The sequence below is a fragment of the Salvelinus namaycush genome, chromosome 8 (genome assembly GCF_016432855.1).
Source record: "Salvelinus namaycush isolate Seneca chromosome 8, SaNama_1.0, whole genome shotgun sequence".
NCBI classification, from domain to species: Eukaryota; Metazoa; Chordata; class Actinopteri; order Salmoniformes; family Salmonidae; genus Salvelinus; species Salvelinus namaycush.
The window spans coordinates 40,586,250-40,613,122 of NC_052314.1; the positions used below are offsets into that span (position 1 = coordinate 40,586,250).

General features: G+C 45.6%; 1 protein-coding gene across 1 annotated transcript in view; it reads right to left on the reverse strand.

The window, feature by feature from the left end:
- Positions 1-314: 314 nt before the first annotated feature.
- LOC120052125 (microtubule-associated serine/threonine-protein kinase 2-like) overlaps positions 315-26,873 on the reverse strand; it is a 233,160-nt gene continuing 206,601 nt past the window's right edge. Inside the window, exons 12-27 of the mRNA XM_038998970.1 lie at positions 26,237-26,338; positions 23,203-23,504; positions 22,699-22,907; positions 22,118-22,256; positions 21,831-21,963; positions 21,075-21,240; positions 20,695-20,919; positions 20,077-20,186; positions 19,815-19,969; positions 19,113-19,435; positions 7,600-7,809; positions 7,129-7,355; positions 6,768-6,890; positions 6,501-6,640; positions 6,165-6,358; positions 315-6,035 (exon numbers count right to left, since the gene is read on the reverse strand). Coding sequence (XP_038854898.1) covers positions 3,946-6,035; positions 6,165-6,358; positions 6,501-6,640; positions 6,768-6,890; positions 7,129-7,355; positions 7,600-7,809; positions 19,113-19,435; positions 19,815-19,969; positions 20,077-20,186; positions 20,695-20,919; positions 21,075-21,240; positions 21,831-21,963; positions 22,118-22,256; positions 22,699-22,907; positions 23,203-23,504; positions 26,237-26,338 — 4,848 coding nt within the window. The 3' untranslated portion in view covers positions 315-3,945. The remainder of the gene's footprint in view (positions 6,036-6,164; positions 6,359-6,500; positions 6,641-6,767; positions 6,891-7,128; positions 7,356-7,599; positions 7,810-19,112; positions 19,436-19,814; positions 19,970-20,076; positions 20,187-20,694; positions 20,920-21,074; positions 21,241-21,830; positions 21,964-22,117; positions 22,257-22,698; positions 22,908-23,202; positions 23,505-26,236; positions 26,339-26,873) is intronic.

Consider the following 26,873-nt stretch of genomic DNA (forward strand, 5'->3'; position numbering starts at 1 on the left):
GGACAGGAGTACGGTTTCACTTGTCATCCATTTATCAACACTCTTCTTCCGTCTGACATTTATTGGAGGTAAAATCCAAATGGTGATTTCAGTTTGTTATGTCAGATACTGTAAAAGGGAACGTATGTGAATATTAAAAGCACTATTGTGTCAAATGCCCGACAATACATTGTTTTATGGCATTGTTGATCATTTTGGAGTACTTACTGTATTTATCTTACGCCAGAGGTCCACCACGCACCACAGATCATCATCTCATACTATACTCATAAGGAAATACTGACAATAATAAACAATCGCATATCAAAACAAAGTTACATTAAAAAAAAACTTTATTATTAAGATAAGGTAGGATTAACAACAACATGCGTTTACCACAACAGAAAATAAAAAGATATTGCACTGGCTTTACTCTAGCAATCTTTTTTGAACCCTTCTCCGGCAGAACCGCACTCCTCTCCTTCACACTTTTCAGCTTCAAACACACTGTACACACAAAAGGATCGCACACACCCATTAAAATACTGGCCGAAAACCCCCAGAAGTCCAGTCCATAGTATAGAGTCAATTGTATTTTCTACCTTCAGTTCAGTTGAGTGGCATTGGTCTCTACACACTGACAGTAGACAGCCCTGACACTGCTATGGGCTTTGCCACACTCTGCACACTGCGGACACAGTAAAAACACATCCTGGATGGATCTCAGTCTTTAGACATCTAGTGAGGTTAAAACACTGGGAGGTCCAGGGTGGAGGTTACACACAGGGTTAACAGAGAGAGGGAGTGCCCCTATGGCGGGTGGTTACCGTGGCTTCAGGCTCAAGGGGAGGCCTGGCTGAAAATCGGAGGTGACGGTCCCAGGCTAGGCGTAGGTAGTGTTTTGTTTGGCTGGATTTGCTGTGTGTGTGTGTGTGTGTGTGTGTGTGCTAGGAGCAGGGAACAGCACACAGCCCCGGGCTAGAGATTAATGACTCCACCAGGGAAACTGACACTTGACTTGACTTTCAGACAGATGGCTGGACTATCATCATCACACATGGGACTGTGTGTGTGTGTGTGTGTGTGTGCGTGTGCGATACAACATTAAGTGTTTGCTGTCAGGGGATGGTGAGGCTGGTGCCGGGCGGTGGAGGATGGCACTCATATTGATCAGAGAGAATAGCAGCTGTCCGTGTAGCAATAACGACAGGACCACCAGCAGAGCCTACCAGATGGGAGGATGCCTGGGTGATATGCAAGTGGTTAAATAATAGCGCTAAGCTTGGCCGATATGTCCCTGTGACAAATGACAGCAGGTGTGAGGCCTCCGTGAGGCTTATACCTGACTAACTAATCTACCTATCTCACCTCGATCCTTCTGCACTAGAGGAGACAACTATTCGCACTGCAGGTGATTTAGGATGTTGCCGAAATGGCACCCCATTTCCCATATAGTGCACTACTTTTGACCAGGGCCCAACCTTAAACATGACGTGCTGTTCCTCCACATTAACATCGTCTGTGGTACATCAGTGATTAGGTTACATTAAAATGTGCATGTAAAGACCACGACAAGCTAGTCACCCTGATATAATCCGGGGTAACTTTAGCATGTGGAAAGCTGTTGGCATCGATAATGATCACTCTCTGCTACAGGGGTGGATTGCAAGTGGCACAGAGGATTCCGGATGAGAAAGATAGAACAACATGTAAACATATTACACAGATCGGAAGCCACAGTCAGTCAGTCAACGGGGTTGTCTGTCTGTCTGGGGTTAGGTATTGACAACACAGACCTCTTCAGTATCTATTAGGACACCAGACGGATATAGTCCCGTCTCACCCTCAGTCATCCCAGAGCTGCTCTCTGCAACATCTCCAACAGCAACGTAAACTTCGCAGGACACACTGTGGACTGACACACATACAGAGGGAGATTTGAACTCGCACACCAAAATAATTTAGATTAATGAGGAAGGTAGTCACATGGCCATAGTTTTGCACCATGAATACACACTAACAGACACACTCACGAACACTCACACACAGAGCAGTGGCACACAAGAACATAGGGTTGTTCAGCTCACTGATTGGTCGACATTGTCGTGACTGACCTAAAAGCCAGGGATCTGATTGGCCCTTTTATTTAGTTGGCGTTTCCATTTGACAGAGATAAAAGGGTTGTGCAAAGCCCACGCCCCTACTGGCCCGTCCCGACCCTATAGGCCAACTGAGACATCAGTCGAGCATCAGGCCTATCAGGGACAGACAGTACTAACAGGGGTAACTAACAAAGTCTACCCTAACTAAAACACACACAAAAACAGACCTTTAAATATTCGTATATATACACATCTGACAGCCAAACGACAATACATACTCTTGCACGCATATAGAAAGTAAAGTCTGCTAGCTTTACAGGATAAGAGGCATAACACAGAGAACACAGCAAGTTGGTCCAGATACAAAGTCAAATCAACACCTTTAGTGGCTGATAAAAACAGAGTGCGCAGGGGCTAGAAATAAAGATAATGGTCCATTTGGATGTGGAGAACCACTGGTTGTCATAATATAGTTTATAGATGGCTGGTGTGCCTACTGTAGTACTTTTGACTGGCCTGTAAACAGACCTGTGAGCTGACTTCCTGCCTCAGTTACCGAGGAGTCTGGGTAATTGAGCTCCTGCCTGGTACACAAACCCAAATCTCTTTAAAAGATCTACAGTACCTCATCTTAACCACTTGACTCGTATTTCAACACTGCGTCTGTCTGTGTAGTTGACCAAACAAGATGCGATCAAATCAGACTAAGACCAGATTGATCAGTTGTCCCCAGGCAGTCTGTGACCGGATCACTGAACCTCCCTCCCCACCTCACCTGTAGTCCACCCTATGTAAAGCTGTCATATGAACCACCTATTATTCCTTTATCATTAAAAACATGTCCCTGGAGTAAGGGGTGTAGATTTGCTGAGGCTATCATGCAGTTACAAGGTGAATGGCTAGGCGGGTATCCTAGCTACCACAACACATGCTCACACCCACATAGAGCTCTATTCGGTACACTGGCGGGTCCATCTAGTCATGGAAGGGCCAGTGGAGCGGATGGGGAAGGAGTTTACCATGGAACGCTATGATATACAATACAAAACGCTGCTTTAATAGACATTGACAGCCGCTTAATTAATAGTGTGTTATATAGGGACTAGAGGCTTTTCTAGCCAGTCTGCAGTATTATACTGTTAGAGAGACAGAGTGCAGCGTTAGACCATGAGGGAGTAATAATAATAACACACAATGTAATTTGCCTTTTGTAAACTGCTGAGTGTGTAAACGTGAGCAATGCAGATTGTTTCATTAACAGACTGTAATGTATTTATACTGATTGCGAAGCATACGCTACTTGTATTGCTGAGATACACCCTTTTCAGTCACGGACGGCTGGAGACACACACGGGCAGGGTGGAGTGGTGGGGTGGGATGCCATTTTGTTTATAAGGCACGACCTGATCTATTGGCTAGCTAAGAACGCACGTCAGACTACCGGAACTACAAGGTGAAAGGTAACGAGGCAGGATACTAGAAAAACCATTCGTGCGGGCGTTTGTTAATCCTTCCCCGTGGATCAGTGAACTAACACGGTTTATTTCTAGCCCCCATGTTTCTTTGCAGGGGGAAACAAACACAGACTGACTTCACAGGAACATTAATCCGTGTCTGAATGATAAAACAGGGAATAAGAAGAACAAGAGATGCACAGCGAGCCTGGATGCCTCTGGGACATACACAGTCAGGGCAAAGATCTCTCTCTTTCTCGCTCTCGCTCTCTCTCAATGATTTGTGTGTTGCAAAGAGTTTTGAATAAATTGTTATTTTCTCCCAAACATGCAGTTGTTTGTGGATTAAGATTAAAATCTCGTGCCAGCAGTCTGTATTGTCATGGGTGTTTCTTGAGTCTTGTTTTCTGCTACGTCTTCTTGCTGCTGGTTTTGTCCTGTGGGGTGGAGGCTGCGGAGGCAGGGTTGGGTCTCCGTGGGACCGCGGGGTCTGGCCTCTTGCGCTGCTCTGAGGCTGCAGTAGGGGTCTGGGTGGGTGTGTTGGTGGGCCCCTGCCTTGGTGCAGAAACAGCTGTAATGGCTGGAGTCTCCCTACTGCCTCGTAACCCCATCAACGGCCTCTCTGGGTGGTCCTGGGGTCCCGGGGCACAGTCTTTAGGAGGGGAGGCCCTCCTCTGTGGAGGGGGAGGGGGGGCTGGCTCAGTTTTGTAAGAGGGCTGCCGGGGAGAAGACTGGGAGGACAGGCGTGGCGGTGGCTGAGGAGCAGGGTGTCTAAAGGGGGAGGGGGAGAGGGGTGTGGTGGTGGTAGTGGTAAGGGGTGAGTCGGGTGTGGCCTTGGGGTGAAGGGGGTCGGAGGGTCTCTGGTTCTGGTCTTTGGCCCTCTCAAAGGCCTCCTTTGCCCCAGGGATAGTGAGTTTGACGGGCCCCAGGAAGCTCTTAGCCACAGTGGCTAGCTGGGACACAACTTTGTCCATCCCACTCTCTGACCCTGACACTTGGGCTGGGGGGCTGGGGATGGCATAGGCTGGGGTGGCGTAGGCTGCAGCGGCGGCGGCAGCAGCAGCCTGCCTCCGGTTGTCTGCCTCCTTTTTCTCCTTGGTGATGCCTGGGGAGGAGATGGGTGTGTGGGCTATGTATCTGCCATCTATGGATCCAGTGGGGCTGGATCTGGGGGCCTCCAGGCCAGAGTCTCTCTCCTCACTCCATAACCCAGGACTACTGCTCTTCCCTCTGGGCTCAGGTAGCTTGGGGCTCCTCCATTCCTGATGTGAAGATGGAGCAGCAGGCTTCAGGAAGGTGTCCTTACTGATGGAGATGAAAGCACTGCCGGGTGTGGCGAAGGTGCTGGACAGGGGGCTCTGGGTGAACTTGGAGCTGGGGTCTGGAGCCTTCCCCTCTCTCCTCCCACAGTCATCTGAGGAGGCTGAGCCGCTGTCTTTCACTCCCAGCGAAGGAGCACTCTGAGTGGGCTTATGTTCGGGGAGTGTGGAGGGTATGGTGGCTCTGCTGGGCAGCAGGGTGGAGGAGGGGGACAGACACAGGGAGGGGAGGGTGCCCCCGGGTCCCGTGCGGGGGGCGGTGGCCATGACGGAGGTGGGGCGGAGTAGCGGGGGGGTAAAAGTACAGGTGTTCCTGCCCCTCCCGTCCTGGCTGTCCTCCGACCCCTCGTCTGTCTCGTCCTCTGAAGAGTCCACCTCGTGGATAGCATCCTGCTTCTGCAGTGACTCCCTCCTCTCAGCCCGGTCCTGTCTAATGGCTGACAGCTTGTCCTTCAGCTTGCTCTTCCCGGGGGCCAGCCCCAGGGACCCGGCTGCCGGTCCGACGTCCCCCTCCTGACGCCCCAGCTTCCTGCTGGAGGAGGAGTGTTTCTGCAGGCTGCCCTTCTCCACGGGGCCCCCGCGACCCCCCACCCCTGTCCCCACCCCCAGCACCCCCTCTCTCTCCCCAGCTGACTCCTGCAGGCTCTGCAGACTGGGGTCTCTCTGAAGCATCTCCTTCTTAAACTCCTGGTGGGAGATGTCCAGGCTGTGTTTACGTCCCGTCACCGCTACAGGCAGCTTCTTGTCACCTCCGGCCCCCGACGCAGACGGAGAGGAGGAGGAGGAGAGGGAGGAGGCTAGCTTCTCGGTGGATTGTACTCGTTTGAGGAGTGGGGAGCGGGGGGGTTCAGTGCTCTTGGGCCTGGAGATATGCCTGACCAGAGGAGGGGAGGAGTGGAGTTTCACGGGGAAGGACTGGCCCATAGAGGAGGAGCCCGCAGCATGGCTGGGCAAGGGGGAGGGAGAACGTTGGGGGGAGGTGCTCTGCTGGGTGGGGGAGGGGGTACGGGCCAGGGGGGATAGGGGGATGTTGCCGGCTGACTTGCGTCGAGGGGAACGGTACTGGCGCTGGAGCTTGGGGGCCAGGCCATGGAGGGAGCTGGGCCGGATGTGACCGGAGCTGGCTGGGGAGTTAGGAACACTGGAGCTGGGAGAGCTGCTCTGAGACGAGTTTACCCCTACTGAGAAAACACAACCCACACAGAAACGCACAGTCAGACCTTTACGCATTTATAATCATCACCTTTTATGACCTCTTCCAAGACCTTGTGCAAGGTTTGTGTTTGTGGCCCCGTGTGTGTGTATCTTACCAGAGTGTGCAGAGTCAGGCGTGGAGCGGTAGCCAGGTGTAGGTGACCTGGGGGACAGGTTGTGTGTGGGAGACCCTGGTCCACTCTCTCCAGAAGACAGGGAGCGGTTGAGAGAGGATAGACTACGGCTGGTGTGGAGCAGAGACGCCTGCTTAGTGATCTTCCTGAACAGAGAGTTCCTCTTCTTGCCGCTGCTAATGAAAACACACGCACACAGCTGAAGAGTTAAAAAGACACAAACAATCCATTTAACAGAATGTATGTTCCATCTACCATGACTTCTTGAGAGGAACGGTGCATGGTAAGTGTGTGAGATCACTCAGCTAAGAGACCAACCTTTCCTGGCCTCCATCTTTGGTCTTGATCTTTTTGTTGCGACGCGCCATCTTGGATTTGGAGCTGGTCTTGCGGGCGGGGCCTACCTTGATGGAGGTGTTCTCAAAAGGCGTGGCTGAGACGGACACCTTACCACCACTCTGAGGGTAAGACACAACACGTATAAGACAGGAGCTAGAGTGTGTGTGTGTGTGTGTGTGTGTGTGTGTGTGTGTGTGTGTGTGTGTGTGTGTGTGTGTGTGTGTGTGTGTGTGTGCGTGCGTGTACCTTGAGGATGAGCTCCACCACCTCAGTGTGGACCAGGCCGTGGACAGCCTCCCCGTTCACATGAGTGATGAGGTCTCCTTCTCTCAGCCCTGCATCATGGGCAGGACCACCCTCCTCCACATGCTGAGAGAGACAGAGAGGGAGAGAGAGAGAGATGGAGGGAGAGGGATAGAGACAGAGAGAGGGGGAGAGAGAAAAATGGAGAGAGAGAGAGAGATTGAAAATATACAACATATCACTGGCAACTCACTGGTAACACTGTCCTTGAATCAGATGAAGAACCGGATAACCAGTAGTGTTAAATCTCTTTTAGTTTAAGGGAATAAGCATAAAGCAGCCAGTATTATCTGGGCCTACTCACCCAGACTATGTGATGTACGGTGTAGATATCCGTGTCTCCCATGTACACCCTGATGGCCCGGAGGGTGAAGCCGTACTTCTTGCCCGCCCGGTGGATGATGATGGGGGGCTTGATGTTGGCTACGGCCGGCGAAAGGTCTCTACTGGGGGAAGAGTCTCTGGATGAGGGATTGGAGGAGAGGGAGTGGGGTGACATGGGGCTGGCCAATGGGGAGGCTCCGTGGTGGTCTAATGAGAGGGGAGAGGAGATTTGATGGGGAGATCAGACCAGTAGTAAATAGAGAATATACATACACACCTGTATTATATTACCAATAGTTTTACCTCAAGTTTTGAATACTAAGACCAAGATCCAATAACCCCAAAACAGAAAGAAATGCAAACAGACACACTCACACTGAAAAAAGTATTCAGACGCGCCCACACCACACACACACTAATTATCCCTCCCCACACACACCCCCATGTGTACCTGGAGGGATCATGAGTGAGAGCGTAGTTGCGGAGGCAGACTTGATGACCTTGTTGAGGGGTCTGGACTGGGTGTGTTTGTCCGTGTCTCCAGACAACAGTCTGTGGCGGGCCCTCCGAACTGCCAGGTCACTGATGGCCTTAGGGGTAGAGGTAGAGCTGTCAGCTCCCGACACTGTACCACGCTCCCACACATCTCCTGAACTACCCGCTATGGAGAGAGAGAGGGAGGAAGTGAGGAGAGGAATAGAGAGGTAAATATAGAGAAAATAGAGTACCAGGTAAATAGCAACAAAAAAATTGAAGTGCACCTATAAATCAGTGTTCAATATGTAATTCTATTTGTCATGACGTTGGCCTGGGGGTAGGTTTATGACAGTCATAAATACCTCTTCCCCCCTTTTCTCCTCTCTCTACCCTACTGATGTGAAATTTGAAAACCCCTTGGTTAACATAGAGATTCTGGGAACATCAGAAAGGTGGGGGGAAATTAACTATATTCTGGTAATCCGACCAATTGAACATATGCGGTGGTACTTAATGTATATTATGTCAGTTCGGTTGTCATCTGGGACATTCTCATCAATGATAGGATGACATAAACTCTACAGTGGAAAGTCTGCACATTGTAGTTATCGGAGTCACATGGAATTGTTGTTCAATTTAAATGTTTGAAAATAAAATTATTGGCGAAGAGATGAAATGTAATTTTAGCTTCCAAATGAGAGATTTGGGTTTTCATAAGGTTAGGGCTCTGCTCAACCAGTGGCCCGCCCCTGTGAAGAGACATGGGTTATAAACTTTTCAGACACACCCTTCTCGCTCCACTATATAAAGCCTTGACGAAAATGTAACCTCCTGTTCCAAGTACGTGAGGTCTGCAGCCTCTGCGTTAAAAGAACTAACATGTCAACTACAGAACTAAGCCAACCTCAACGTGAGCTTTGGTTGCGAATGGTATGAACTTTGCACTCTTATTCACTACAGAAATGATACCTCCTAGCCGTTGACTTAGCAACAGCAGCTGCAAACGCGGGCTAGGAAAGAACAGACAGAGTATCCCGTCTACCACATAACGACGTTACTACAACATATCCAATTGACCACCAGAGACATTCTTCAAAGGACAAAGGACTCGGCTACCGAAGCGCAGCTCAGAGTAAATATTTATTGCATTTTCCTTTTCCAAATGGGCGGTAATTTAGAATGCATAAGATACTGTATTTACGATAGCACAGCTTCGCCCTTTGTTCCTCAGTCTTCCCGCTCTTTCACTCAAACCTAGCCCCTTTTCTTTTGTGTAACCAGCTGTCATATCTGTTCTGCCCGCTAGGGACGTTTTCCTTTATGACGTAATTTGTAATCAAGGTATGATTAATTCTGTGTATATGTAATTCTGTGTGATTAGTTAGGTATTTAGTAAATAAATAATTCAACCCAATTTTGTATTGCTGATTCAACTTGTTAGCCAGGCTTCGTGAAGATATCTGAAAGTTGTAAATTCTTGGTTGAGACTGAATTAAGGTGACGATTAATATTGACTGCTATTGATGTAAAATATTACTAGGTCTTTAAGAGTTTATTCGGAAGATAACAGCTCTTTAAATATTATTTCGTGGTGCCCCGACTCTCTAGTTAATTACATTTACATGATTAGCTCAATCAGGTCATATTAATTACGGAGAAAGGATTTTATAGAATAGCATGTCATTTCACTTAATCTGGCATAGCCAAAGACACGACATATTGCAGCGTATATTTATTTGGACAGTGAAGCAAAAATGTGGCTTTATACTCCAGAATTTTGGATTTGAGATTAAATGTTTCCTGAGGTGACAATTCAGAATGACACCTTTTATTTGTGGCCCTGTGTGGCTCAGTTGGTAGAGCATGGCACTTGCAATGCCAGGAATGTGGGTTTGATTCCTAGGACCACCCACATGTAAAATGTATGCAGGCATGCCTGTAAATTGCTTTGGGTAAAATAATCTGCTAAATAAAATATAACTAGTGGTCCATGATTCCTTGCAACTCATTGGAATGGTAGTTTGTTTTGGGTTACACTGAGTGTACAAAACATTAGAAACACCTTCCTAATATTGAGTTGCACCCCCTTTCGCCTTCAGAACAGCCTCTATTCGTCGGGGAATGGACTCTACAAGGTGTCGAAAGCATTCCACAGGGATGCTGGCCCATGTTAACTCCAATGCTTCCCACGGTTGTGTCAAGTTGGCTGGATGTCCTTTGGGTGGTGGACCATTCGTGACACACATGGGAAACTGTTGAGTGGAAAAAATCCAGCAGCATTGCAGTTCTTTACACACTCAATACAATGCGCCTGGCACCTACTACCATTCAAAGGCACGTACATATTTTGTCTTTCCCATTCACCCGCTGAATGGCACACAGACACAATCCATATCTCAATTGTCTCTATGCTTAAAAATCCTTCTTTTTAACCTGTCTCCTCCCCTTAATCTATACTGATTGAAGTGGATTTAACAAGTGACATCAAAAAGGGATCATATCTTTCACCTGGATTCACCTGGCCAGTCTAAGTCATGGAAACTATTCCTAATGTTTTGTACACTCAGTATATTTTGCCAAATAGTAACCGAATGATGACTGGAGTAATTTTATTTCTAAAGCCTTTTTTGAACGGGATTAGTTTTACTTGGGGAGGTCGGGTACAGTAATTATGTGCATGAGCACAAAACACCACATCTGTAACTTTAGTCACGTGAGAATCTGCCATGTCAGTAATTTTCACATGGCGGGAGAGTAATAATTCCAGCCAGAATAACCTACTGTTTTTTGGCAAACTCCAAGGTCCTCTGATAATACTTATCCAGTGCGAATTGACATTGCTGTGTTTTGAGGGGTATTACAGTGTTTAACAGGTGCTGGTCACACTTTTGGTAAGAACATGTTAAATGTGCAACCAGAGGGGAAAAAAACTCTAGACCACCTTTGTTCCACCTTTACCCAACACACAGAAATGCGTACAAAGCTCTCCCTCGCCCTCCATTTGGCAAATCTGACCATAATTCTATCTTCCTGATTCCTGCTTACAGGCAAAAACTAAAGCAGGGAGCACCAGTGACTCGATCAATAAGGAAGTGGTCCGATTACGCAGATGCTAAACTACCGGACTGTTTTGATAGCACAGACTGGAATATGTTCCGGGATTCTTCTGATCGCATTGAGGAGTACACCACATCAGTCACTGGCTTCATGAATAAGTGCATCGATGACGTCGTCCCCACAGTGACTGTACGTACATACCCGACCAGAAGCCATGGATTACAGGCAACATCCGCACTGAGCTAAACGGTAGAGCTGACGCTTTCAAGGAGCGGGACTCTAATCTGGACGCTTATAAGAAATCCCCCTATACCCTCCGACAAACCATCAAACAGGCAAAGCTTCAATTCAGGGCTAATATTGAATCCTACTACACCGGCTCCGACGCTCGTCGGTAGGACTTGCAAACTATTACAGACAACAAAGGGAAGCAGAGCCGCAAGCCTACCAGATGAGCTAAATAACTTCTATGCTCGCTTCGAGGCAAGCAACACTGAAGCACGCATGAGAGCATCAGCTGTTCCCGGCTACTGTGTGATCACTCTCTCCATAGCCGATGTGAGTAAGACCTTTAAACAGGTCAACATTCACAAGGCCGCGTGGCCAGACAGATTACCAGGACGTGTACTCCGAGCATGCGCTGACTAACTGGCAAGTGTCTTCACTGATATTTTCAACCTGTCCCTGACCGAGTCTGTAATACCAACATGTTTCAAGCAGACCACCATAGTCCCTGTGCACAATGACACTAAGGTAACCTGCCTAAATTACTACCGACCCGTAGCACTCACGTCTGTAGCCATGAAGTGCTTTGAAAGGCTGGTCATGGCTCACATCAACACCATTATCCCAGAAACCCTAGACCCACTCCAATTTGCATACCACCCTAATAGATCCACAGATGATGCAATCTCTATTGCACTCCACACTGCCATTTCCCACCTGAACAAAAGGAACACCTAGGTGAGTATGCTATATATAGACTACAGCTCAGCGTTCAACACCATAGTGCCCTCAAAGCTCATAACTAAGCTATGGACCCTGGGACTAAACACCTCCCTCTGAAAATGGATCCTGGACTACCTGACGGGCCGCCCCCAGGTGGTAAGGGTAGGTAACAACACATCTGCCACGCTGATCCGCAACACGGAGATCCTCTCAGGGGTGCGTGCTCAGTCCCCTCCTGTACTCCCTGTTCACCCATGCATGGCCAGGCACGACTCCAACACAATCATTTAGTTTGCCGACGACACAACAGCCTGATCACCGACAACGATGAGACAGCCTATAGGGAGGAGGTCATAGACCTGGTCGTGTGGTGCCAGGATAACAACCTGACCAATGTGATCAATACAAAGGAGATAATTGTGGACTACAAGAAAATGAGGACAGAGCATGCCCCCATTCTCATCAACTGGGCTGTAGTGGTTGAGAGCTTCAAGTTCTTTGGTGTCCACATCACCAACAAACTAACATGGTCCAAACACACCAAGACAGTCGTGAAGAGGGCACGACAAAGCCTATTTCCCCTCAGAAGACTGAAAAGATTTGGCAAGGGTCCTCAGATCTTCAAAAAGTTATACAGCTGCACCATCGAGCGCATCCTAACGGGTTGCATCACTGCCTGGTATGGCAACTGCTCGGCCTCCGACCGCAAGGCACTACAGAGGGTAGTGTGTACGGCCCAGTAAATCACTGGTGCCAAGCTTCCTGCCATCCAGGACCTCTATACCAGGCTTCTACCCCCAAGCCATAAGACTCCTGAACAGCTAATCAAATGGCTACCCAGACTATTTGCAATGTCCCCCCCCACCCCCTCTTTTACGCTGCTGCTACTCTCTGGTTATTATCTATGCATAGTCACTTTAACTCTACTTACATGTACATATTACTTCAATTACCTCAACTAACCGGTGCCCCCGCACATTGACTCTGTACCGGTACCCCCTGTATATAGCCTCGCTACTGTTATTTTACTGCTGCTCTTTAACTATTTTTTTAAATATTTTTTTTACTTAACACTTATTAAAACTGCATTGTTGGTTAAGGGCTTGTAAGTAAGCATTTCACTGTTGTATTTGGCACATGTGACAAATGAAAATGTATTTTATTTGAACAAGTTGATGCTTAAAACAAAGTGCTATGCACATAGCCTACAGATGAATGATCTGTCAACATTCTCAGTGCCTATTTCTCTTTTAAAAGGTTAAGTGGCTGATATTGTGCCAATGAATTGATCAATTCAAAAAATACGTCCGTTAATGAATTAATTAATGAATGGTTCTTATTGACAATATTAGGCCATATCTAGACAAGTTGAAATATCTTCAAGCCTAGAACAGACTCCAAATCAAACCAAACTTCATTGATCACATACACATATTTCGCAGACGTTACTGCGGGTGTAGCAAAATGCTTCCGTCATAACGGTACATTTTGAATGAGAAGATAAAAATAATTCGACGGGGCAGTTTGGTAAAACTAATCCTGTCCGAATCATCCTCTGGAAAAACAGACATGCCCGGGTAATAATTACATAACCTGTGTGAATAGGACTTAAGTGAGTAGATAAGATGTTTCTGAACACTTCTAAATTAATCCTGATAATGCTATGATTTTAAAAAAAACAAAAAAAAAACATGAATAAATCATGAATAATGATAAGTGAGATCCAGTTCAGAGTATACAACTAAAACTGTTTTGGGGGGGTATGATATTTGTGCCTCTGTAATCTTCTCATTCATCATTATTCACGATTCATTCGTGATTATCCATAATCATGGTAGCATCCACATGATTGTAGAAGAGTATCTTAAATAAGAATTTTAAATAAGACATCTCAGTCTTATTTAAATAAGAATTTTAAATAAGACATCTCAGTCTTATCTCTCCGCCTCCCATAAAAAAAGATGAATGCACTAAATGTAGTCGCCCTGGATAAGAGCATCTGCTGAACGACTAAAATGGCAAATGTAGAAACATCTTCTATTCTTAATGACAATAAAAGTGACTCCAAAATGGCACAATGTATTATTCACCATTCAGTTTCTATTGTGAAAAATATAATCCAAAACACAACCAAAAAATGTACATTTTAATCATTTAGCAGATGCTCTTATCCAGAACGACTTACAGTGCATTCATCTTAAGATAGCTTGGTGAGCCAACAAGTACATTTTTCCTCAATAAAGTAGCTATCAACAAAGCCAGTGCTAGTAGGGGAAAAAATGTAAATGCGAGTGTTAGTTCACGAAAGGCAAGGGTGTTATTTTTCAAATGTAATTCAATACTTTTTTTTTTTTATGGGGAGGATGCAAATGCTCCAACAAGTTTGTAGAGTCACAAGCTTGATGTAGTTAATGCATGCCGGGAATATGGGAGCCTAATATAAAAATGTAGCTTCGCTGTCCAAATACATATGGAGGGGAGTTTATGTGTATATACAGTGGGGTCTGAAATGATTGACACCCTTGACAAATATGAGCAAAAATGACTGTATGAAAAAAGTATTCAAATACTGAGCTATATTGTATGCTAAAACAATTTGGGATATTGTTATATTTTATACTAATACAATTGCTCAGAGAAAGAGATTCTGTTTAACAAGTAATCGTCTTTTTATCAAAAAGGTAGGGGTAAAAATGTACACCCCTGTTTTCAATACCTCACCCTGCAAGGATAACGGCAATGAGACTTTTTCTAAAATGTTAGAGAACACATTGGGAGGGATCTTCCATACAGAATCCTTCCTGATCCTTGATACCCTTTGTCTGCGCTTATGGACTGCCCTCATGAATTCAAACCACAGGTTTTCAATGAGTTTCAAGTCCGGAGACTGAGATGTCCATTGCAAAATAGATTTTGTGGCCAATTAACCAATTAGCCAATTAACCATTTCTTTGTGTATTTGATCCCTGAATCCACTTGTTTAACAAGCAACGCCTAATTCTCTCATTCTGAAAATGAACCACATGCTGCAGAGGGAAAACAGCAGTTCACAGATAGTAGTTAGTTCGTTAACATTTCACACAGATTGCCAGGGTCCATTAAGCAACTAACGCGTTATAACTTGAAGAACGGCAAGGAGTCGTATACCAGTTAATAAACAAGTGGATTCAGGGAACAAGTGTAGCTGGAGCTGGGCCTGGCTTATGCTGGATGCCAATAGAAGTGAAAGAAATGCCACACACTTCCCTCTTTCAATACAGTGGATTAAAAGGGGTATGCCAGGTGTAATCTGCCTGAAAGAGACCAGTTATGCCAACAAAGTGTATCATGCTCTGCTGGCACATTGTAGAACGGATGTCCACAGGCAGAAAGTGTACAATGTAATAACGTGCAGTGTAGCCCAAAGATCTTGCTTTTGTTGTGTTGAACTTGACAGTAAAAATGTTGTGTGAGTGAGGGGGGTCATTTGTTTTTTTACTCAGTGAACGTTATTTGTGCACACATGTAGCTTTGTGCACTTGATCAATGTCTACTATAATGGCCACTATAATAGAGTAAAAATAGAATGCCTGTTTGTTTCGTTCTATTTCTACTTTAAGATGTCTTTTCCACAAGTGCAATATGTGTGTGGTCACAAGCGTTCTATTATAAAGGCTGTCATGACCTACTGCAATATTAGTGTATTGTATTTTCTCAAGACTTGAGTGTAATTTGCAGTAAAGTATAGGCAACAAATAACATTGGATTGCGTTCCTTATACTTTTTAGCTGTGAGTTAGGTTCACATTAACCACTTTTTATTTTACACACAGATCATGTAGATCATATTCTGAAAATTAATCACATAACTGTAGAGGGAAAACATTAGTTCACAGATAGTTAGTTCGTTAACTAGTTAACATTTCACACAGATTGCCAGGGTCCATTTAGCAACTAACGCGTTATAACTTGAAGAACGGCAAGGAGTCGTATACCAATTAATACTATAGCAAATTGGTAACACCGAACCCAACCGGCTGCGCGCACGTGCACCATCGTGCGCTATCGTGCATACATTTATTTTGTCCCCCTACACCAAACGCGATCACGACACGCAGCTTAAAATATCAAAACAAACTCTGAACCAATTACATCAATTTGGGGACAGGTCGAAAAGCATTAAACATGTATGGCTAGTTAGCTTGCACTTGCTAGCTAATTTGTCCTGGGATATAAACATTGGGTTGTTATTTTACCTGAAATACACAAGGTATTCTACTCCGACAATTAATCCACACATAAAACGGCCAACCGAATCGTTTCTAGTCATCTCTCCTCCTTCCAGGCTTTTTCATCTTTGAATTTATATGGTGATTGGCATCTACACTTTTACCACACAACCGGCAAAACATTTTGTCTTTCAATCACCCACGTGGGTACCTGCTTCTATAAACCAATGAGGAGATGGGAGAGGCAGGACTTTCAGCGCGATCTGCGCGAGCAGTGTGGATGCAATATTGAATAACATGGATATCAAAATGTATTTTGCGACGCTCGCGCACGCGACGTGTCCGGTCTGGTCAGCATGTACGGTTACTAACGTTAGCTCATCTGATGTTGTAACGTTAGCTAGCTAGGTGTCTGACTTTATTAGCCAGCTAATTTTCAAACAATAAACTCAATTATTTGATCAGCTAAGTTGGCTAATGTTGCCCAACATTTCTCTGGCTAGCTAACGGATAACGTTAACGTAAACTCACCCCATTCTGTACAAATGTGCGCAACCGCGACATTCAAACGAGGCTGCAAAGAAAACGAATGGGACTGTAGCGACTGTTTTGACTTCAAAATCTGGGGTGTGAACTACGTTTCTATTCAAGCGTTGATCGACATGGTAATGGCTCTATAGTATTGGAGAAAAGTTTTAAAAAACTGACCCTCCGTTACATCGTGACGTGTCATGCCGTAACGTACAGCAGCATAAAGCAACTATTTCTGTCTTAAAATCTCTCTCCACCAGGTGTAACACTTCTCTCATCGTTTAAAAACAAGAAATGGACAGTGACGGGGGTAAGGGGGGATACCTAGTCATTTTTTGCGTCATCACTGTAAGGGATCGTCACTCTCAAAGCCGCTGTTTACTTCTGAAGATCACTTTAGCACCGCCCTAAAAACCCGATTCAAATTCGACACAAACCTTCAAATAGGTATGTAATGACACATTATATAAACTCTTTATAGTGTTTTATTTACATTTTAGAGGTGGACAGATCGAGTGAAAAAAAGGCGTTTTCCCACACATCTCCTCTCCTTCTCACTACCACGCATTAGTTTCACTTCCCCACCCGCCATTTTTAAATAGACCCGAAGGAGCTCATTCCCTTCTTCAATCATGCAGAAACGGGCAGCGTGGAGGTCTCGGCATGAATTCTGTTGGAAAGGGGAGAAATTGTGCTTTACAATGGTATTGACATTACAGTTGATCTGGAAGTATTACGTTTTTTGGGCGCTAAAATAAGGTCAATTGTATGGAGGCGATGTAGAAAGGCGATGTAGAAAAGTGAGTGAGTTTACGTTAATTCGATCCAGCTACTATAGCAAGATACTTAACAATGCTAACATGATTGATTTGTTGCACCGCACTTTCTCCCTCACCTCAAACTTTTCAAATGCCAGTTGTTTTTCGGATACAGCTCATGAAGTACGCTTCATCACCTTCTCACCCCCGTCTCAGTGGTCAGGCTTCTCACCTACCTCTTCGCACGCTGATTCTGTAACTAGCAAATTGGATGTCTCTTCTCTCTTAACTTCTTTGATATAGGGGGCAGCATTTTCACTTTTGGATGAATTGCGTGCCCATAGTGAACTGCCTCCTACTCTGTCCCAGATGCTAATACATGCATATTATTATTACTATTGGATAGAAAACACTCTGAAGTTTCTAAAACTGTTTGAATGATATCTGTGAGTATAACAGAACTCATATGGCAGGCAAAAACCTGAGAAAAAATCCAAACAGGAAGTGAGAATTCTGAGAGTGGTCGATGTTAAAGTCATCACCTATTCAATTCCCTGTAATATATGGATCTGTTTGCACTTCCTACGCCTTCCACTAGATGTCAACAGTCAGTAGAACGTGGAATGAAGCTTATGCTGTGTTGTGGGACCGGATGGGAGGTGTTTGAGTCAGTGGTCTGGCAGAGTGCCAGTTCCTGGTGACGCACTTTCCTCATGATATCGCCATGCGTTCCATTACTTATAGAGACTGAAAAGAATGCTCCGGTTGGAACGTTATTGGATATATATGATAACAACATCCTGAAGATTGATTCTCTACTAAGTTTGACCAGTTTATTCGACTTGTAATATAACTTTTTGAAGTTTTCGTCCGACGTTTGCCTGCATCTGCGCGAGCGTTTGGACATGTGTACTACACATGCTAGCAAAATTAGCTAGTTGGACATAAGTAATGGACATTATCGAACAAAACAACGATTTATTGTGGAACTAGGATTCCTGGCACTGCATTCTGATGAAGATAATCAAAGGTAAGGGAATATTTATGATTTCGTATTTCTGTTGACTCCAACATGGCGGAGAAATGTTGTTAAATCTGAGCGCCGTCTCAGATTACTGAGACGTGATGTGTGCTTTTTACGTAAAGTTTAAAAAATATCTGACACAGCGGTTGCATTAAGAGCAAGTGTATCTTTAATTATATGTAAAACATGTATCTTTCATCAAAGTTTATGATGAGTATTTCTGTTATTTGACATGGGTCTCTGTAATTACTCCGGATATTTTGGAGGCATTTCTGAACATGTCGCCAATGTAAACCGAGATTTGTGGATATAAATATGCACATTATCGAACAAAACATAAATGTATTGTGTAACATGATGTCATATGAGTGTCATCTGATGAAGATGTTCAAAGGTTAGTGATTAATTTTATCTCTATTTCTGCTTTTTGTTACTACTATATTTTGCTGGGAAAATGGCTGTGTTTTTCTGTGGCTATGTACTGAGCTATCATAATTGCTTGGTGTGCTTTCCCTGTAAATCCTTTTTGAAATCAGACATGTTGGCTGGATTCACAACATGTGTAGCTTTAATTTGGTGTCTTTCATGTGTGATTTCATGAAAGATTGATTTTTATAGTAATATATTTGAATTTGGCGCGCTACATTTTTTCTGGATTTTGGCCAAGTGGGACGTTAGCGTCCCACATATCCTAGAGAAGTTAAGTCGCGTGCTGCATTCTGTTGTTATGTGAACGATTGGCTGAGCCTTGGATACAGCCAGTATTGCTTCAAGCGCTCATCACTCATTTGCTTACAGCCAGTAGTGATCCAATACCCCCACCCCCCCCAAAAAAAAGATCGACACGATTCACGTAGGTCACATAAACCCGAAAGATGACTAGTTTGCATCCCTGGTCATGTGAATGGAATCAAAGCAGACACCCATCTATAGAGTGAGTATATTGTTTAGCCAGTACTGACGTGTGACTGTGGCTCTGCTGAGCTGGCTGGTGATGGTCCCAGGTGTGGTGGGGGACTCGACCAGTTTCAGCTCTCTCTCTATGGGGAGCTCTGGGATGGAGAGGGGCAGCTCCTCACTGCGGGGGCCCCTGACTCCCCCGGGGGTCTGGCTGAGCAGGCTGGGGCTCTTACGACTGGGGGCCACCCCTCCTTCCTCCTCCGAGGAGATGGCGAAGCGTGGCATCTCGATGATGGCGGAGCAGCAGCGTCTACGCACCGCCAGAGGAGGGCTGGAGTCACTCTCAGTATGGGACGACTCCGAGACGGACAGACGCTTACGCAGGCTGTGGGAGGGAGACACAGGAGGGGCGTTACACATGCAGAACATACAGAATATTGTGTTTGTCAAAAGGTTGTGTCAACTACCCTAACTAAGTAAATTGCTAGGGATTTAGAATCTATAAGGCTACAGTTCTGTTTTTGGTGATATTTCTCATTCTTACTCATATTTTTTAAACTGCATTGTTGGTTAGGGGCTTGTAAGTAAGCATTTCACCGTAAGGTCGACACCTGTTGTATTCGGTGCATGTGACTTATAACATTTGATTTAATTTGATGCAAGACACAGACACCTCCTCCTATAGTGGAAGACTTAAATAATTAGTATACACTATAGTAAATTAGGCTTTGGTTTGCTGGCCTCAGAAGAGCCCCTATACTCACATCTCAGGTGACCCCACCAGCCAGGAGCGGTCTCTGGACTTGAGTCCGCTGAGGCTGTCGATGCGCTCTCCTCCCTCCTCACTGAGGCTGCGCTTGGTGGGCGGGGGGGCCCGCTTCTCCTCATGGAGGGACAGACGCTCCATACTGCTGTACACCTACACAGTTTTAATTACATCGAGTACACGGAGTGATTACATTTGCAGCAGTGGCGGTTGTGTGTGAATGTGTGTGTGTGTGTGTGTATGTGCGAGCGATGGTTTACCTTGCTGAAGCGGGGCGAGCAGGAGGAGAACTGGCGCATCTCTACGTGATCGTCATCGTTAGTGTCGTCCTCATCTTCAGAGTCCATGTGGTGGTACCTGTCTGAACGGGCTGGAGAGAGAGAGAGAGAGAGAGAGAGAGAGAGAGAGAGAAAAAAAGAGGAAAACAAGATTAAGTTACATCATGACACAGTACACGGAGACTGGAAGATAGAATCAGCGTGTGTAGAGCAGTTATGAAGGGTACGCTCTATGTTGAAGTACAGCGACTGTTTAAACGGTATTCTATTATTTCAATGACTATGGAGTATGAGTAGAGGAATAGCAGGGTAGGTTCAGGGTGTTAGTATAGGTACGTCTACAGTGCCTTTGGAAAGTATTCAGACCCATTGACTTTTTCCACATTTTTGTTACGTTACAGGCTTATTCTAAAATTGACTCAATAGTTTTTTCCTCTTATCAATCTACACACAATACCCCATAATGACAAAGCAAAAACATTACATTAATTTAATCCATTTCAGAAAATAAGGCTGTAACGTAACAAAATGTGGAAAAAGGGAAGGGGTCTGAATACTTTCCGAATGCACTGTATATCATGTAGAATAGGTGTGACTTACTGTCAAAGTAGCTGGTGTCTTCCTCTGACTCCAGCTGAGGGATGAACTCTGCCTTCTGTCTCAGCAGACTGTTCCAGTCCAGGTCGTAGAAGAACCGGTGTTGCTTCACCTCGAATGCACTGCCTGTACCCAGCCTCTCCAGAGGGTTCTGTCTGAGGAGTTTACAGATGAGGTCCTGGGCATCGTTAGGAAGAGCCTCCTCCTCCTCTGGCCATATGATCTCATCTACAGAGAGCAGAAAGCAGAAACTCTAGTCAGATGCATTTTTTCCACATTCGTTTAGAAAACACAGCAATAACTTTTCTATTTTTTCTCTGTCATTTCTTCTCTGTTAAAAAAGACCCCTGTGTTAATGGGCTCCTGTTATCTCTGGTACTCACCACTGATGACCTGTCCAAAGAGCTCCTCTGGCGTGTCTCCAAAGAAAGGGGCACAGCCCACCAGGAACTCGTAGAGGATGACCCCCATGGCCCACCAGTCTACTGGCTTCCCATAGCCCTGTCTCAGGATCACCTCTGGGGCGATGTACTCTGGTGTACCACACACCTGGTAATACACACACAGAGGGGAAGGGTCAAGTATAGGCAAGGAGAGAACTGAAAACAGCACGCGTGCCTTGGAGGCTGCTGCTTTATGTACATAGACTTGAAATCACTGGCCACTTTAATAATGGAACACTAGTCACTTTAATAATGTTTACATATTTTGCATTACTCATCTCATATGTATATACTGTATTCTATTCTATTCTACTGTATTTTAGTCTATAACGCTCAGACATTGCTCGTCCAAATATTTCTATATTCTTAATTCCATTCCTTTACTTTAGATTTGTGTGTATTGTGTGTATTGTTGTGAAATTGTTTGATATTACTTGTTAGATATTAGTGCACTGTTGGAGCTAGAAACACAAGCATTTTGCTACACCCGCAATAACATCTACTAAACGTGTGTGACCAATAACATTTGATTTGATTTGATACACTCTAACGGCACAATGTTGCATTCGTTCTCATACCTGTACACATCGTCATACACTTCTGTCATGCACGTCGTTATACATAAGGGAAGATTGAGTGACCAGTGACAGAGTTAGGGTGTTATGGGCTGGGCGCCAGAGGTGTCTCTCTCTGTACCTGTTTATCCAGGAACTCCCTGGTATCTTTCTCTATGTGTCCTTCATACAGGTTAGTGGTGAGGCTCATCAGACCGATCTTAGACAGGCCAAAGTCTGTCAGCTTGATGTGGCCCATCGAAGTGATCAGAAGACTGCAGGACGGAAGTACGGGAAGGAGAGAGAGAAAGAGAGAGAGATGGAAGCATTATGAGATGGTGAATAACGCTTATAGCGGGTGAATTATTAAAGCCCATGAAGTATCAAAATTAAGTTGCAAGACAGATACAGCCTTCTTGTGTGTGTTACTTGTCCGGTTTGAGGTCTCTGTGTACGATGCCATAGTTGTGGAGGTACTCCAGTGCCAGCACGGTCTCAGCGAAGTACATGCGTGCCATGTCCACAGGCAGAGCCCCAATGTTCTTCAGCAGGGTGGCACAGTCACCACCTGCAGAGGGCAGAGGCAACGACAGTCAGTACACATACACCCCCACTCACAAACATGAAGTTGGAAGAAACGGTGTCAGTGTGTACACAATGTGTAAGGAAGAAGGGGGCCGCTTCCCGATTCTACTAATTAGCTGCTCATCAGGACCGTCATTAGCTGGATCAGGTGTGTTTGGAGCAAAAGTCTGCATAACTAGTAGCTCTCCAGGGAAAGGGTTGGCCAGCCCTGATGTATGTCAACTGTGTGTATGAGCAGCTGTTACTTTCGACATACTCCATGACCATACAGAGGTGTCCATTGTTGTTTGTTTGCTTGTTTGTGTGTTTAAACGAGCCGTATGATCAGCCCTTACCCTCCACATACTCCATGACCATACAGAGGTGTCCATTGTTGTTTGTTTGCTTGTTTGTGTGTTTAAACGAGCCGTATGATCAGCCCTTACCCTCCACATACTCCATGACCATGCAGAGGTGTCTGCGTGTCTCGAAGGAGCAGAACATGGAGACCACGAAGGGGTTCTCAGCAAAGGTCAGGATGTCTCTCTCTACAAAGGCCTGCTGGATCTGGTTCCTTAGGATTAGGTTCTGCTTGTTGATCTTCTTCATGGCAAAACGCTGACGCGTCTCCTTGTGACGCACCAGAAACACGGCCCTGCAGAGAGAAATGGTTGTGGGAGAGAGGAGGGAAGAAGAGGGAGAGAGGGGGGAGGGAGAGAGAGAGAGAGAGAGAGAAAGAGACAGACAGCGGTTGGAGAAATGGAGAGAGAGAGGGGTGAGAGAGAGAGAAGGGGAAGAGAAGATAAATAATTAAAGGGTGGCCAACAGTGTTAGAACTATCATGATCATTATCGTCATTGCCATGGGCTAACGATCCCATGGGGACGCTTCAGTCTTTATCTACTGTCTTATAAAGGTACAAGCCTGCCTCTCTGGCTGTCTGCCTTTACCCGTAAGCCCCGTTGCTAATGAGCTTGATGTTCTCAAAGTCCTCCTCCCGTGGGGCCTTGGTTTTAGGGGGAGCTACAACAGGTACCGTGGCTCCTCGACTATCCACAGAGTCGTCTGTCTCTGGCGTGTCGGGGTTCCCACTGTCGTAGCTGGTCAGCTGGGCCATCTCCTCCAGGGGATCCCTGGTGAGACCCAGCTGGCTGATGATGTAGCGGGGGATGTCTGACTTGATGCCCTGGCCCTCCTTGGCATGGCCCTCTGCTGCCTCCAACAGGTGGTAGAACTCCTCCGGGTCAAACTCCTGTACACCAGGGAGAGACCGAAGGGGGAGGGGAGAGGGAGGGAAAGGAGAGGGGGATTAGAGAAGATGGTGTTATAATCAGCCAAAGTCATTCAGCCCATGCAATACAGGTTGGAATGTGTGCGTTTGTTTGTTTGTTTGTTGTGGCTCACTGGCTCAACCACAGCACAAATCAGGAGCGCATAATCAAGAGGAGGTAAAGAGAATGTACTGCAAAAGAATCCACAACAGCACTGTACTGTACTGTATAGTATGTGAACACTCCTTTATTTCCTTGTCGTCTGACAAAGACTTTCTAATAATAATAATACATGTAATTGTATAGCACTTTTCATTACAGAGTTCTCAAAGCTTTACTGAGGAAAAAAACAACATATATATACAATGAGAACAACATTAATTTAGATTCAAGGTAAATTAGCAATATTGGGCAAGGTGCTAAATACATTTTATATTGGGACTAGGACTGAAAAAGACTAGTCTGTAGAAGTGGGTTTTAAGGCCCATTTTAAAAGCTCTGAGTGAAGGAGCGGCTCTCAGATAGCCCGAGCACAAGTCTCTTTAGCGAACATTCCACTCCTTGTCATTGCCAAAGAGACTGGCCTTTCTGTCATCTTCAAATGTGAACATTCTATCATTAAGGAGCTATAGAGAACAGAGGAGTTGATCCTGATTCGATAACCCTCATAGCTATCCTCCAATCACAGTGATCCATCACTTTTTCTCTCTCCACAGAACACGTTGGTATGCGGTTGCTAAGCAAAATGTTTTGTTTGTCCAGACGAAACCAATCTGTCAAAAGTTGCTAGCGCACATCTAAATTCTCTACCTAAATACATGCTGCAATAAATGCTACTGCAATTCTAACCACAAAACCTCTTAGCCTTGAATTTAAGCAACATACAACAACATGCCTAGCTAACAGCTAAATGTTTATTTTTTACTTTGTTATAATTTAATTATATTTTAGAGGCTCCACATGTTGTCATGGAAAATATTAATGCTATTTCCAACAACCAATGAGCAACTCCGCTGTAAATCCAGCTGTAAATTGAATGTTGAGATTGCCGAAAGGCAGTCTCTTTGGCAATGTCATGGAGTGGAAAGGAATGTTAGCTAAAAAGACCGGTACCCAGACGAGCTCTCAGATGGTCGGGGAGAGCATTCCATAGGCGAGGGGCTAGGTAGCAGAAGCCTCGGTCCCCGATAGTTCGGAGACGTGTCTCAGTAGGGAGTGGCTGGAGAGGAGAGTGTGAGGTGGCTCGCTGATTGAGATGAGGTTGTTGATGTAGGGGAGGCTCATTCCATTCAAGGCTTTAAATACAAGCATTGGAATTTTTAGGTCGATCCTGTAGTTGACCGGGAGCCAGTGGAGTTGGGCCAGGATCAGGGTGATGTGGTCAGACTTCTTGGTCCTGGTCAGGACCCTGGCAGCACTTTTCTGGATTAGTCGGAGCCTCTGTAGTGATTTGGCTGGGAGGCCCCCAAACAGAGCATTGCCATAGTCAATCCGAGAGAAGATGAAGGCGTGGGAGAGTATTGGTATCACTCGGGAAAGTGTTTTCAAGATGGAAAAATTATGTTTTACGTGGGCCTCAAAGGACAGAGAAGGATCAAACTTGACTCCTAGGTTGGAGATGACAGAGGACAGGTAGATAGCCTGGCCATTGATTGTAGGGCAGATGTTTCCAGCACTGGTGACCTGCTTGGTTTTCCCAATAAGCATAGCCTCAGTATTGCTACTGTTCAACTGGACGACATTCTCATTCATCTATGCCCTGATGTCCTTTAGGGAGCTGCTGAGTTTTGCTAGGGCAGAGATGGGGTCCGGTTTTGCGTTAATGTAGACCTGGGTATCATCAGCGTAGAAGTGGAAGTTGATGTTATAATCTCGGAGGATTTAGCAGAGGGAGCATGTAAATTAAAAACAGGATAGGCCCCAGCACTGACCCCTGTGGGACACCGCATGTGACTGCAGAATCCTCCGATCTGGACTCGCCGATATGTATTCTACCACCCAGTGTACCCCCACCACCACCTCTCTCCAAGCTGTGTGTACGTCCATTTGTAAAAACCCATTGTGTGTGTTGTCACAGGATCGGCTGCATGTGATTAGTCAAAAATACAGACGTGAGCACAGGGGCAGCCTCTCCCTCTCTCCACCCCCCTCTCTGTCATTCTCTCCCTACCTCCCAGCTCCAGAGAGAGTGATGAGGTGGAGGGATGGTTCCAGCTGCTTAGCCATGGAGGAGGAGGAGGAGGGGGTGATGAAGCACCGTCTCTACCCCCACTGCCCTCTCCCTAGCTGGGCAGAGAGCAGCCGCATGCTTGGGCTGCTTGAGAAACGGAGCTGGGTGGCTGGATGGACGGGAGGGAGCTCCTATGGGTGATACATAAACGTATGTGTTGTAGGCTGTTGCACGTGCAGTGCATCTGCCTCTGAGGACAGATGACAATAATACTAATGGTTGAGTTGCCACACAATTAGGAGTAAATGGCTAGGTGGCTTATGAACTATAGGAAGAAAATGACTGTCTTGCAAATAGGAACCAATTTACGAGAAAAATAGGAAAATGTATTTTTTGTGTCATCTTGAAAACCGTCATATAGACATTCATCATCGAATCTCCCTCCGGTAAGCACGTAGGTGTGAGATGTTCATTCATTTGAAGGAAACATTGTTGGGAAACACCTCCGATAATTCCCCGTCTCCCCCCTCTCGTTCCTCTTACCAGACATTCCAGCAGGCGTGCCGGCCGAGCGATGACGATCATCAGCTTCCTCACCAGCTGGGTCACAAATGTGACTTCCACACTCTCAGAGCGCTCGTGAGCCTAGACACAGAGAGGAGAGAGGAAGAGTTAGAGAGCACACTGGTAGTATGAACCATCAGTACTACTTGCCACAATAGGCAACAGTCACCTCAGAGGGAAAGATAGAATGGTGTTAGTCTATACATGATCAGAAAGATAGTTTATACACAATCAGTAGGATCTAATCAATTCTACATCAACCAGACTTGGTTTTTCGTATAAAAACAGCTTCACCTATCTATCCATCTTCATAGATGACACAGGAAAGAGGATGAGAAGATACACGCAGTCGATACACTCCATTATACAACGGGTGGGTCTAATCCTGAATATTGATTGGTTAAAACTGCATTCCAGCCGGTGTCTATTCCACAAGTTACCACCGGCTAAATCTATGATGTTAAAATGCCTATTTACTCTGTTCCATCTGACTGCGCAATCCACTGTCTCATCAGCCCAGCCAGGCAATTTATAAACTTGATCTCCACTATAAAACTTAGACTAACATTTAGTTTTCAACAGCGGAGATTTGTATAAACCTTCCTGTCTGTCTCTC